The 14887-nt window shown below is 37.8% G+C and overlaps 1 protein-coding gene across 10 annotated transcripts in view; it reads left to right on the plus strand.

Moving 5' to 3' along the window:
* PLXNB2 (plexin B2) overlaps positions 1 to 14887 on the plus strand; it is a 262497-nt gene that overhangs the window by 240653 nt on the left and 6957 nt on the right. For all 10 annotated transcript variants that reach the window (XM_051795629.1, XM_051795621.1, XM_051795630.1 and 7 more), the window contains 7 exons: positions 2724 to 2880; positions 3891 to 3991; positions 5061 to 5145; positions 10612 to 10766; positions 12407 to 12567; positions 13145 to 13292; positions 13793 to 13857. In XM_051795629.1, the coding sequence (XP_051651589.1) occupies positions 2724 to 2880; positions 3891 to 3991; positions 5061 to 5145; positions 10612 to 10766; positions 12407 to 12567; positions 13145 to 13292; positions 13793 to 13857 (872 nt within the window). The remainder of the gene's footprint in view (positions 1 to 2723; positions 2881 to 3890; positions 3992 to 5060; positions 5146 to 10611; positions 10767 to 12406; positions 12568 to 13144; positions 13293 to 13792; positions 13858 to 14887) is intronic.

The raw sequence follows: 14887 nt of genomic DNA on the forward strand, positions 1-14887 counted from the left end.
AACTACAATGGGCAGCCAAACTGGTATTGAAAGGTGTTTATTTCCACTTAGGGAAATAATTCTCTACAGTGCTGAGGGGAAGCTGCATCTACAGGCAGTTCTGGAGACCTGTGTTACATCCTCCAAGTGGGATAAGTGGACACTGCTGCCAAGGAAACTCCTCCTGTGAGCTCTATCACCCCCTGAATCTGATCACCAGTGCCATGGTCCAGTTCTCTTCAATTATGTACTCTGCTTTGACTTAATTTTGTTCACTGACAGAAATTTTCACCACTTTTTCAACCATACTCCAGAAAACAAATTCACTGTCCTTTTAAAAAAACTGAAGCAGCCCACTCTTTAGCTTTTCAGGGAGTGTAAAATCTAGTTTTACTCTTTCTGATAGTCTTGCTGGTTTTCTTCAGGATACAGTGTAGTAAATATCAAAGATGCACAGACTGTCCTTCAGAGACCAACACAGGATTTTTTTTTTCTTTTCTGATTTCTTTTTTACTGACATGTTAGGAATCATTTGTCGTTGTCTCCAACTGAGACATATATGCAGTATGGAAAGAAAAACTTGAAAAAAACTTTATGAAGTCCCATTTTGAAAAAAAAAAATCACCATTTTATGTATTTTTAAGGGATGCTGAGGGGAGGGCTGATGTGAGGAGATTGCTATGGGACTTTCACTTATGGAGTCACCAGACTGTGACCTAGACTGCCTGCAGAAAGAGTGTCATGGGCAAGAAGAAATATTTTAACTTTAACTAATATTTTGGCAACTAGTTGAGTTATCATCTTTATATCTGAGCTGAAATTGGCACCCACAGAAAACACGCTGACTGGCAATGCTGGCTATAATTTCTGTTGTGTTAAAAATTGTGAGAAAATAATTTATTTGCACAGTACATCATGTAAGACTTAATGGCAGTAATTCTTTATTCAGTCTCTTTCTTTTCACAAAAAAACCCAATGCCTGCAACTAAGCTAAATGAATCAGTGTGAAAGCAGAAAACTGGTGTATGCAATCAGATGTGGGCACAACAAGCATATTAGCCAGATATTAAACATTATAACATTGTACAGTAGCAGTATTTGGTCCAGACCAACAGATTTCCCATCAAGTAAGTATTTTATGTGTGTGCATGTGTGGAAGATGATGAGATATATATGTATATATTTGTGACAAAATATTATGAACGGAGGTACTATTGCCATAAGTTATTGGGATCTCAGGCATGATGATGATGATATGGTAACTGAACAGTTAGGGAGCATTTCTGCACCAGTGTAGGTTAAAGCATGAGTTAATTCCTTCACTTCTGCCTGAAAGTGAGACAAGGTGGGAAAGTATAGCATAGAGCAGTTGTCTGCTCTCTAATTGTTCTTATTTAAAAGATGAATCTGTTTTGCATCACTGGTTACACTGACATGCTGCATACTGAACCAGCAGCAAAATCATGTCTAATTACCATAAAGCTAATAGGAAAAGGAAGGTGAAATCTCATGATTAGTTTGAGAGTTCTGTCAAGGGACAGTGCAATCATGTTTAATTTGACTGCCGTATGGTGTAGCTTTTCTACTGATTAAAAATACCAGCTATGCAAGTTTATTTTTGAGGTCTGATATGATAAATTCAGGCATTATGGTTGGCAGGACCATATGTATCTGAGAGCTGCCATGCTTTGGATGTGCCTGGCTTCCTAAGCTACTTGACTGGCAAAAGATTCATGACAGCACTGAACTGTTGTACTGATTCAACTAGTCAAAGAAAGAGGACTTGCATAACATGTACTTGGTTTTGTTGATGTTTTTTTCCTACTGTGGAGGTTTCCTGGCCATGGTTTTCTTGTTTGCTTTTGTCTGTATTGAAACCGACACTTACATAGCAAAGCTACTTTCAAAAAAATCACTCTAGATTTAGCAAATTATAAGCTTTCAAGAAATTCTCCTTAACATAAAAAACCATGTCAATACTATCAGAAAACAGTAATATTTTAGAACTAGCATAAGCTACATAGGTGTATTTTTTTCTGGGAGCTATTAGAGTTATTGTGATAATAATAAGCAGTAAATGAGGTTTTCAAACACCAAAGATGATAGAAATGGCTTTTACATGTACATGTGTGTGTGTGTGTGTATATTTAATGAACATTGGTCACAGAAGGCAAAGTAAGGGAAGCTGAACAACTCACTATCAGTTGAGCCATGTTAAATCACCAGATGTACAGAAGTAGCCTCAACTTTAAAACCACAGCTGCGAAGACAGCATAAAGAAAGGCAAAAGCACACAATATTCTAGGAGTTCAGCAAAGTGCAGTTCAAATGATTATTGAGAACTCAAGAAATTTGAACACTGCATTACATGGGCTTTTTTATGTTTTTATGTTTGTGATTATCAGTCATTGGTCCAGGTTTTTTGTTCTCATGTCCTTCTTTATTAAACTCCCAAGACTCATTAATATTAGCATATTATATATGACTAAATCTATTCTGTATCTTTTATGTTTTGCCATAGTGGTCGGAATTTCTGATAGCTGGTCGGCTACATAATAGCAAAGTATCCTTCAAATAATCCCTCAAATAATCCATACTTCTATTGCAAATATGTGTTGCTGTGCAATAATCATTGCACGGTGAATTTCAGATACTGTTAACATTTAAATCACCCAGAAAAACAGATGCAGAGGTAATTCAGCACTGAATTGTCTTAATAATCATGTACATTCTTTTCTTTACAGACAGTTAACGTATATGTGCAAGATGGTGGAAACGAATCCATACCTGTGAAAGTGCTGAACTGTGATACTATATCACAAGTAAAGGAAAAGATAATAGACCAAGTCTATCGAAATCTGCCATGTTCTCAGTGGCCAAAAGCTGAGAGTGTAGTTATTGGTAGGTAGCTCCTTGTGATACCATATTGAACGGGTGAGATGTGTGATTTTATAGTTTCTCAAAAAATGCCTATAAGAGCATTTGTTGCTTGGATTTGGTTTGGTTTGTATTTTCTTAAAAAAAAAAAAAATTCATTGTATTCATGTTCAGCTGAATGCAAAAATACAGCATGTTGCAGCAATCTTAATGTGCCTTAAAAATAAATGCCTTCTTACAGAGTTATTTTTCCTGACTTAGAATTTCGGTATACTGTCATTAGTGTGCAAAGAGCCTGTTAATGACTGTTAGCACAAATGTATTCATGTCTGACAGAGTCAGTATCTCAGGTACTAATTAATGTGATAATGACAGCATGGATAATTAACTGATGGAGAAATAATGATGCAATTTCAGAAACTGGTACTGATTTTTAGTTGCCTTTATGATGGTTATTCAAAAGAATTATAACTTACAGGAACTGCACTTTTAGTAGATGATGAACCATCTAGCTTCTGAAAATCATCCTCCTTGAAGGCTTTCAAAATAGCTGTTCTCTTCTTGAGAAAAAAAAGAAATGGTGTTACTTAAAAAGGCCTAATTATCTCATAATAAAAGCTCCAATTAATAGTTTTTTTCAATATCTTCATTACTTCATTAATCTGAAAGTAGAAGATGGAATTCTTGCTCTTCAGGAAATCCTAGTAAAATCCCTAAAAATGTCTTTTCTATTCCACGAAGTCCTACTCTATTCATGGACTGATAGCAGATCTTATATATTTATAGTATTCTATACAAAGGAATTTAGCTTTTTGTGGAAAATAATCAGAAGTCATATGCATGATTAGGAATAGTTCATGCAAACTTCTGTAATAAAGACCAAAGGATTAAGCTATAAAAACCACACATTTGGGCATATGCTAAATTACTTCTCTTAATATTCCACAATGTGACAATGGTTCTGTAAAACATTCTTCGAGTAGTTATTTTTGCATTGTTAAAAACTGATTTTTCTCACTTTAATTACCCCTTAGAGTGGCGTCCAGGTTCTACTGCACAGATCCTCTCAGACTTGGATTTAACATCCCAAAGAGATGGCAGATGGAAACGTATCAACACATTAATGCATTATAACGTAAGGTGTTTCAAAACAGTTATTTGCACCTGTTAACTGTTCTCTAGTAATAAATAAAATCTTTGTTTGTTTTTAGAGAAACTTCAGTGCTACATATAGGTTGCCCAGATAAGTTGTGGATGCCCCATCCCTAGAATTGTTCGAGGCTGGGCTGGATGGGGCTTTGAGCAACCAGATCTAGTGGATGGTGTCCCTGCCTGTGGCAAGGGAGTTGGAACTAGATGACCTTTAAGGTCCCTTCCAACCCAAACCATTCTATGATTCTGTGATAAAGAATCAAAAGAAAAACACAGGGCTTGGGTCTAGGCAGTAGAAGCTTCGGAATGTGAAAGGCTGGGTCTAGCAATATTGCCTAAACATCTTACATGAAAACACATCTAAATGCCACCACTTTGGTCCCCTCATCATTGCAGTATCCAAATCTAAACTCCCCTTTGAACATTCAAAAACTCCTTTTGCTACGTCTCGTATTCATCTTTTCTCTCCTCTACCACTTCCTACCCCTGAGAATTGTCCTTGTCATTGCTGTGCTACTGAATAGATTTTGGGTTGGTCTGGTTTGTTCAACAGCCCAGTCAGGAGAGCAGATGTTGACGGTTTTGTACCGTCTGTTTTAGGTTTCATACTGTGCACTCTACCACACACTTGCAATCCACTTATCTTTCCTTCATATGCTATTTATTGCCTTCCAGCAACAGATACCCTGATTAGAAAAGAGAGAAGTTGGTTGGTTTTCCCTCAGAAAACAGAGAGGTCTGATTCTTCATGATAAACCCCATTTTTGTACAAAGGGCACCCACACCAAATTGAGGAGCCACTTAAGCCTTGGAGATGCTCCTAATATTTCAGTAATCTCAGAGGAGGTGTTGATGGGATCTCTTATTAAAGGAGGGGGAGGCAGTCTGTTCTGAATTGCAGTCAGTTACCCAAGAAGCCTTTGAAGGGCAACGTTCATCGTAGGTCTAGATTCCCTGCAACAGACTACAGAAACCACAGTTTATGATTTAAAAAAGACGTTCAGTAGGGCATGCTTCTTCTGAAGAACATCTCTGTGTTTGTATTTTCAAAGGTCCGAGATGGTGCCACACTCATCTTATCAAAAATGGGAATTTCCCAGCAGCCAGAGGATAATCAACAAGATGTCCCAGGGGAAAGTAAGTATCTTGTGGCTTCCCTACCTCTCAAGATGACTAGAAGTCAAAACCCACATAGAGAGAGTGATGCTGCTGACTTGATCATGATTATCAAGCACTTCTATGATGCTACATATTCCCCACCAGACTATACAGGGTTTATTTGTTGTGTGTTACCCACTGTACACTTGCAATAGTTGTCTTTGCCCTCATTATAGAAGTCTTAAATACTGAGACTTTAACCATAATTTCTGTGAGTCTATACCCCAACTTAATAGAAAGCAATCTTATTAAACATTTCCTTGCATATTTTATTTTTTAATCACACTACATTTATAGTCAAACTATATGTTTCATCTTCCCAGAGCTTAATCTCTTTTTGTCCTTTCTGCATCCTTTACTCACTTTCCTCTTCAAATTTCTTCCACTTCTTATTAGACTGAGAATTAAATGCAGTGTTCTTGATGAACCGTGGTACAGACTAGGTCCCCTCTCTGTGATATAATGGATCTGATGCAATTTTTTTATTGCATTTCTTACAACTATGTTGCCTTGCCTCTATACACTCATATTTTGTGTCTCTCTCCCTTTGAGTGATGTTTCATAAGCTATGTCTTTTTCAGGGCTTTTTGATTGACTTCATTCATTCCATGCATTTTATCTCCTTAGATGCAGTGTTTTTCACAATTCCTTTGTTCTTTTTGAGGTTTGCAGTCCACTGTAAGTTAGTGTCAGGAATTTCCTCATAATGTTTCTTCTCTTTCACATCACTAATGCAGCTCTTGTATAATTCTTGTATTGCTGTCTGCTACAGTATGCTGGACTTCTCAACACAGAAGAAAACATGTTAGCTTGCAACCAATCTTTTAAAGCTTTTACTTTTACATGTTAGTGTTCTGTCTAGACCAATTTTCTATATCTCAAAATCTCTTGAGACACAATATCCATTACAGCCTCGAATGCACTCAGATTTTTATGGAAATATTTACTTGTGAATTTATGTTCTTTGTTACATGTATTTCCTTTACAGATTTCAGATGTTCAGTTTCTCTGGTGTTCTTTTATCTTTATATTCAGTTATTTTACAGAACGTAGAGGTTAGATTTATGGGACAAAAATTGTTGAGATCATTCTTCCTCCTATGAACTTATTTGATGACCTTTTCTGTGTAGCACTGATTGTAAAAGCCATTGCTTTACATAGTAGTTTCATTCCTTTAAACAGATTTATTGATCTTAGATTTAGTAGGTTTCAAGGGCTAGGCAGTCAAACATGTTGGAAATAATATGCCAGAAACGTACATTTTTCAAGAAGATGGATCTCAGCTGATAGCTCTAGCACATATCACTATTTAGCAGCAATGTGCAGACTTTCATTTTATTTGTTTTGAGTGTTGGACAGGAAATTAAGACAGGCAGAATTACTTGCTGTTTACTTGCTACTCTGTTCTTCTGGGTTCTTTCTATTGAGACTTTTTCCAGCAGAAAGAAGAGTCTTCTAATGGTCATGCCTACACCTGTGCTGCTATCTCTCACTCCTTTACTGTAAGTGCCCGGCACAGCTGGCCAAGCAGTGACTGTTCTGTCACAGCAGGTGCCAACCCAGCATGTTAACTTAAAAATCTATCCAGTTCAATACAGAGGGTGGTGGAGTGCAGCCAGGCAAGGAGCTGATTCCTAGTCCCTCTTCAGTTTGGTTGCACTGATTGCTGAGGCCATAGTCACCTCCCCTCTGAAAAGAAGGGGGTGGACCATGAATGGAGTCTGGTGGTGCCCCTAATTGCTTTGCTTTCTTAACAGAGAACAGTGGTCAGTCTTCTGTTCTTGACTCTCAGTCTTCATCCTCCTCACCCCTCTACTCTTGTGGCAGGCAGTAGAGGACCAGATCACATGTTTTTCTTTTTTTGTTGGATTAGGTTTTTTTCTTTCCTCCTTCTCTACAATTATATCATTGGATATGATTCAGTAGGATGAAGCTCTTTGAACAAACATGATCTGTACTCCAAGGTGAATTCCTTAGTTATATATGTGGCATAACAAGTTGTAAAGGAAAAACAGAGTTCTGGGGACAGCGCTGTCATACAAGGTCTCTCGTACACAGGAGAAAAGTCTGCAGAAAATTCAGATCCCCAAGTATCAACACTTTCCACCATGTTTCTTCTCCACACCCCATCTTGCACCATGGTACTGTACAAATTTGGAATGACAGCATTTCATGCCAGTCTACCCCATTTTCTTTAGCACCAAAGGGTCCCCAGAGCTATCTGGTGCCAGCTTGCTTTGTTGAAAAGCTATAAAATGTTACAAAGATAGTGCAAAGTGAGAGCCTGCCGTGACAGTGATTTGTGCATAAAAGGGAGAGGAGAGGATCAGAGGCTTCCTCTCCCACACATACATTTTTATATGACACAGGGATTTACAGGGTTGGAATAAACAGAAATTCTATCCTGACTTTGTGAATGAGGCTTGTGATGAAGTGGATTTCCTTTTCTTCAGAATCTCACTAACTTGCACCTTTTCCTTTGAGAAGTGTCAGCTGAAGCCATTGACTGTCGACCAAAGTATGAGGTTTTGCACAAAAAGAAAATGTTAAAGCATGTTCAGAGATATTGCTCTAAAAGCTGGCATTGCTTCCATGCTGCTTTTAATTCACAGATTATAACAGGAAGACACTAGAAGCTGGAGGTTGTGACAAATTAAATGCAGCATCTTTTGCTTCTGGAGACAATAAATGCAATTACTAATTTGCATCAAGATGGAGAATGGTTTCAGTGGTTTTGTACTAGTATTTCTTTACTGAACTATAAACAAATACCACACATTTTGTTATTCTGGGTGTTTTCTCTAGGTTTTGGGTTGGTTTATTTTATTTTTACTTTTCTAATTCCGAATAAAAGTAGACACAGGGTTGCAGATCAGAAATACTGCTTAGCAGATCCAGGAGTGCAGCCCTTCCTTCACCTCCATGAAGCAGTATTCATGGGGTGGAGGAGACTGGAAGGAAGATAATTGGCTTCAGGTCACACAAGGGGAAAGGGGCTGCATTGCCTGTCACGATCTCATTTGCCTTCACCATGTTTACATCATGGTTCATACCACTATAATTAGTCATCATAGTCTATATTTGCCATTAACTCTTCCCTGTCCCCCCACAAATTATTTTATATTGGCCAAAGAATGCCCAAGGGCCAAGACAAATTGTTCAGGGGCGAGCATTTGACCCAGCGGCACAACCTTCTCCCTGCTTAGAACTTGATCCATAGTATGGCGACAAAAAAGGAGGTGTTTTCCCTATCTTTTATTTTCTTCACTTAGTTTTCCATTGGGGAAAATATTATCTCACAGAAATGTTATTTTTCTCTTAGCAACCATACTGCTGACATGTTTTGTTGCCCCATGTTCTGAATTTCTCTTCCTCTGTCTTCCTACTATTTATAGCAATGAAGTGGGACCTTTGTGTTGCAGAAGTTCATCTGTTTGAGCTGTAGTCTCTTAATCGTTACTTTCCAAAGAAAATACTGCTATTCCACTAGTAGCCAATTCTACTGATGCTAAACAAACACAGGACAAATTAAACTGCTTATAAGAGCCAGTAATCTCAGTGGAAACCCCTCTAGTTGTTTCCTCTTCTCTCCAAAGTTAAACTGAGCCATATACCATCAGGGGAACAAAGAGAGGATAAATTCCTTTGAATCAGAGGAAGCAGAAGTGTACCAAATGACTGACATAAGACTGGAAAATAGTTTCTACTCTAACCGTGTGATTTGATCTGTTAATTTATAAAAGTAAATAACAGGGATTGCAAAAGAAATTCCAGACTTCAGGCCCAGCAGCAGTTCTTACTGTACTGGCAGGTGATTGCCATGAATGGTATCAATGGCAAAATCACCGCTGTTCCAAAATAAAGTGATTGCTTTTATTTATTTCTGGCTTCATTCACAAGAACTTCCAAGTTGAATTAGGGACCCTCAAAGGACAATGTGATTTAATATGGGATTTATACTTTTTTCCTACCTTGTTAAAAAGAAGTAGAGGTCCCGGAAGACTGCATAGCTATTGCTTTTGATGAGGATATATAAAGTAGATTCGGGCAAAAGTGTCAGCTTAGCCAGATTACATAAAAATGTTACTTTCCCCTGCAATGTAAAATATTGAGCACTCATGAAAGCTTGGAAATTCAATGTGGCTGTCGAGGAACTTAGTTAATAAACTACTATGGTCAAAATTAATGCAATTAGAAACTGATATTTTGTGCTGTAACTGGGATTCAGTTATGTTGGAGATGTATATTAAGGCATAAAATTTAGCAATAATGCAAAATAATTTGTGCAGTGGGGCTGAATCACAATTTTTATGGGAAAAATAACTTCCATATTTTTAAGACGTCAATGATTTTAAATGTACTGGTTCAATAACTCCCACTGGAAAAGCGCCATTGATTTTTGGGATTATGCCAAATAGATAAAAAAGTTTGAGATTTAAAGGAAGAACAGGCAAAACCAGGAAATTTAAAAGTAAGTTTGTGACACAGAAACTCTTTTCAAGGAATATTAATTGCAAGTTAAAACAATTGTATCATCTCTTTTAGAAATATTCTCAAGCACAGAGTTTCTCTGAATAATAATGTTGATGCTGAAGTGCAAAACTCCATTTATCTGCTCTGTGATCACTGAACTAAACTCAAAGACCAGATGCATGGCCAAGCTACAGATAGCATAGTGAGGCACTGTAATCAGAGGAGTGTCATTAGCATCTAAGTGCTTACCCCTGATTCTGCTATATGGTAACAGAATTGATGTGAATCTCTCTTTCTGATTTCAACAATGAATACTGACCAAAAAAAATTGAAAATCTTATTATAATGGATATGAATTTGCTGCATTCATTACCTCTGGCTGCTGGAGTTCATGTCATCTCAATGAAGGGATGCATTTTTCCTCCTCTCTGCTACAAAGTCAAATGGTGCTGGTCAAATGCTGATAACAGAAGGTTTGAACTGAACTACCATACCTTGACCTCGGCAGTTAGGGTAAAGGTGTGAATTGTAATGGTACTACTAGAAAAAAAGGTTGCACCTGAAGCAGTATGGTATTTCTGTGGTGGCTGTGGGGTCAGACCTAGCTGAGTTTCTATAACTTGGTTATGTCTCCAAGAATTCACAAAGAGTAGAGTACTTCAGTGTGTGGACCTCAAAGAATACGCATACTATACTTACATGACCAAACAGAAGTTTCATTATCTTGTGATTCCTTCCTCTTCCTTCAGTCTTAACAAAAGCAAGCTTTATCAGCTATATATTGTTGAACATTTAGCACTTGAGTTGTTTATGTTGGACAGGAACAGAGTAATCTGGATCCTTTTGGCAAGAGGACAGGTATGTTAAGGCTAGGGAACAATTACCTTACATATACATATGTATATGATTATTTTTGTGTTGCTGTTTTGGGTGCAAGGTGGTTTTTCTAATTATTCCAATTACTGTTTCTAGGGCACGCACTCCTGGAAGATGAAAATAAGGTCTGGCATCTAGTCCGGCCAGTAGATGAAATGGATGAAGGTAAATCAAAGCGGGGCAGTGTGAAAGAAAAAGAGAGGACCAAAGCTATTACAGAAATCTACCTGACAAGACTTCTTTCTGTGAAGGTAGGACTCAGATGTGCTGTGGCTACACCTTATTTCTATAGATTTTGAGGTACAACTGAAGAAAATGATATAACTATTAGTCATTTATTTGACTGCATTTTGAATATCTGTCATGTACATACAAGCTGATGTTCAAGGTTTCAAGTGATTAAAATGCCCTGAGGAACATTACTGGGAAAGCGATAGAGTACAATTCCTGATCAAAGCTGAGAACCATTATTATGTGATTGTTAAATAAGGATTTTCCTCACTAAACGAAGATGGATATTCTACTCTGTGTCACCTGTTTAGATAATGTTTTGCTGGGTTTTCTTTTGAACTGAATGCTTTATAAATTCCTCCCGAGCCTTATATTTCTCTGTTCTTGTGTGTGATCAACGCTGCAGTACAACCTAGAAAAATAAAGTTTCCAAATAATAATAGTCCTTTCAGTGTATTTTTAGTGCCTATACTGCAGGATGGATCATGAGCAAAATAATTTTGTGAAGCATTCCTCTATGGAGAAGAATTTAGAATAATGTGTATAATGACCCTAAAGCCAGGATCATCATGCAAATGGGGTGGTCTGGCTCCAGCTAAGGCCACTTGACTAAGTATGAAAACGGATGTGAAGGAAAGTCTGTATATAGGTGACATAGACTCAGGACAAAGAGCTAGCGAGATGTTTACATACCCCTTTTCTTTTTAATAATTCCTATGCAGCCACTGCTTTTCTATTCCTAATAGCCAATTCATAGATTATTACCAGTCTGGAACCTTACTGACTCATACAGAGCTGGTGAGGTGTTATGGCTGGGATCACAACTACACCTACAACCTGAGGACTGTCAATGTGTCCTTACTGACAGCAGAATAGCTTAGGGCTCCTTGCCATCTGGGTCCTTCCCCTATTTGGACACTGGCAGCTGGAGTGATGGTGGTAAAGAGGATGCAGCCCTTCAAAAGTGTCAGCCAATCAGCTGAGCTGGGATTAACTGTATGTGGTCTCATCAGGGTCATCTCTAAAACAAATGGATTGTCTCTGAGGTCACAGTCTCTAAGGTCCAGGCAGATGCAGGAATCTAACCAAGCACACAACCCTCCTGGGATTCTTCACTCCTTGGGCTTGGTGGAGTTCATGGAGCTGAGTCTGACTGGGTGTCTGATAAGACCCAAGTACTTGCCCTCAAACAAAAAATCAAATGTTCACTGGCACTTCTTCCTCTCAGTCTCTTTCTAAAAATTGCCTGATGTTCTGGTGTCAGAGAAACTGGAGGTAAGAAGCTGCAAAACCATTAAAAAGTGGCTAAATATTATTTGATATGCATGATGACCCTGAAGTGAAAATGTAACAACCAGTTTCTGCTGCTTCTGTCAAGCAGAAGGTACACCTTTCTGTGCAAACCATAGGATATTTGGTGAAGTCACAACCTTTCAGTCTAGAACATAAAATTGTGCTCTAGAAGGTCTTTACTGTGTTGGCAGTTTACAAGGTCACTTCACTAAGAAGTTGCTTGCTTTTTGTCACTCTTAGCGCTCAGGATGAAGGCCATCAGTGACTGCAACTGGATAGTGGGCTCTTATGGTCAACAGGAATAAAAGATGGCACTGAGTTCAGCTTGTAACACAAATGTAATTGATTTTTTTTAATTTGGTTTTAGGGGACACTTCAGCAGTTTGTAGATGACTTCTTTCATAGTGTGCTCAACTCAAACCATGTGGTCCCACCAGCTGTGAAGTACTTCTTTGACTTTCTTGATGAGCAAGCAGAAAAACATGACATCAAGGATGAAGATACCATTCATATCTGGAAAACAAACAGGTACTGTATGAACTGAGTCATACTTGTATTGCAGAGAAGTGAGAGTGTAATTTCTAGGTAGATACTAGCACTCTTATCATAAATCAAAGTAAATTTCATTTACAATCCTCAGAATCATTTTAATTGAGATAATATTTTTGTGTGATCAAAAGGATTCCCTGTAAGCCTAGAAGCTGCAAAAAATGAAACCAGATTACCTATGGGATTGTCACTGGCAGATTTACTGCTTTTTACTTTTTGTCTTTCCTCAGATAAGAGGAAAGCAAGAGGCAAGTGAGCCTGCCAAATCACAAAATCTAATACATACTTGGTAGTTTCTCTGACCACACAGACATCTTCTCTTGCTATTTTGAGGCAGTCAAGATTCTTTTCATATGAGTTTTTCTGTGAGAGATATAAAGACTTGGTTTTCAGATATGAAAAACATACAAGCTTGTATAAATGTTGAAATACAAAATTAAGCATCACTGTTGTGAGGAGAATAAAATGCAAAGCCCATACTTAATTTCATGTAATTTGCTTGTTGTAAAACATTTATTGTGTAAAAAGGATTATTTATCTTTTCCTTGCTTTGCAGCCTGCCTCTCAGATTCTGGGTAAACATACTGAAAAATCCCCACTTCATCTTTGATGTACATGTTCACGAAGTAGTGGATGCTTCCTTGTCAGTCATTGCACAGACTTTCATGGATGCTTGCACAAGAACAGAGCACAAATTAAGCAGAGTAAGTGATTTGCATTCTACATCCTGACTATGCTCATGCCTGACAAGACAAAGGGCATCCTCATAGACAATACCCATTCTCTGAGGAGATACAGCCTTGATCATTTCTTTTTAGTTCTGATAAAGTTAGCATTTCACCACTTAACAGGTTGGTGAACATGTCAGTGTTACTGTGTAGTCTGCAAATTGATATTTAGAAAAAGGGGAAAATAGCAACCGCTTTTATAAAAAGCAAGTTTAGGAATTGATTATTTCAGGTCCACTAATAATTTAGCGTCATCTTGCATTGATACATTTATAAAACTCAGCAGTAATGCCATGTGTAAACTTCATCCTTTTACAACAAATAACCTCACCAATGTTAATAAGTATCCAAATGTTAATATCTATAAAGCTTAAGTGTATGTGAGTATAAAGGTTTGGTTTAAGTTCTTGACTTTCTTTTGCTTCCTAGAAATGTTCATAAATTAACCAAGTTTCTCCGTATTATAATTTTTTCAGGATTCTCCGAGTAATAAATTACTTTACGCAAAAGAAATCTCTAACTATAAGAAAATGGTGGAAGAGTAAGTATAGACTCTTTTCATGCTTATTCAGTTGTTAGGATTTTAAGGCTGTGTACGAGGAAAAGGGAATGCTGAGATAGTCAAAGTCAGATGTCAAATATTAAAAATTTTACACCCAAATGTTAAAATATTCCCTTGGTGGTGGCATTGGCAGGGTTGAAATGGAGCTCCACTATGACCCAGTGCATGTTCTTGTCTGTATAGACATATGAGTAGATTTATTCAGGAGAAAATATGATGCTGTATTTCACAGTGGTAGTTGTTACCCATACAGTCTTGTCGCAGTTCAAGGGGTTTCTGGGGGGTCAGTGCTGGCCACTCTGTGAAGGTTTTCAGGGCTGGAATCACCCCACCGCCACCCGTCCCTCGTGGCAGGGACAGGCGGCGGAGGTACTTAAGCCAGGAGACAGGGACCACATAGCACGCAGGGAATCCAGCAGCGAAGAAGAGACTTTATTCAAATTTCCCGCAGCTTATAAGGGCTGCTGGGCCAAGGATGGGATTGGCCATTTGGCTAGCCAATGCAAGGAGACAATATAATAACTATGGCAACACAGAAACCAATGGTAGAAAAGTGAGTTAACAACTTCCAAACCCCAGCATAATCTGTCTAAAAATGTTGCACTTCCATAACTCAGTAGACATCAAATCCTGAAAACATTTTCACAAACACATTTTTTCTATTCTGTCTCTGACTTTATTCATTTACTAATTGGCAATTCTGTTAATATCATGGAAGATCTGCCACAGAACAAACCTCTTGCCAGTTTTAAGACTAAAATAATTATCATCTGCAATTATAGATTTCTTTCCTGTGGTCTGTCCTTGTACAATTAGATATGATTTGCCTCTGCTGCAAAGGTAGTAATGATTATTGGAAGGCAAGATTACTAAAGGAATCATTGGTCTGTTGTGGTAGAGCCTCTCCCACATTATTAGGAAGCATGTTTAAAATATTTGCAAAATTGGAAAACAGAATTACTAGAAAGCCACAGTGTGTTTCACCTAATTTAAAGTCTTTTTTCACCTC

The sequence above is a fragment of the Manacus candei genome, unplaced genomic scaffold (genome assembly GCF_025592945.1).
Source record: "Manacus candei isolate 608988 ecotype Guabito, Panama unplaced genomic scaffold, ASM2559294v1 h1tg000043l, whole genome shotgun sequence".
Lineage (NCBI taxonomy): Eukaryota > Metazoa > Chordata > Aves > Passeriformes > Pipridae > Manacus > Manacus candei.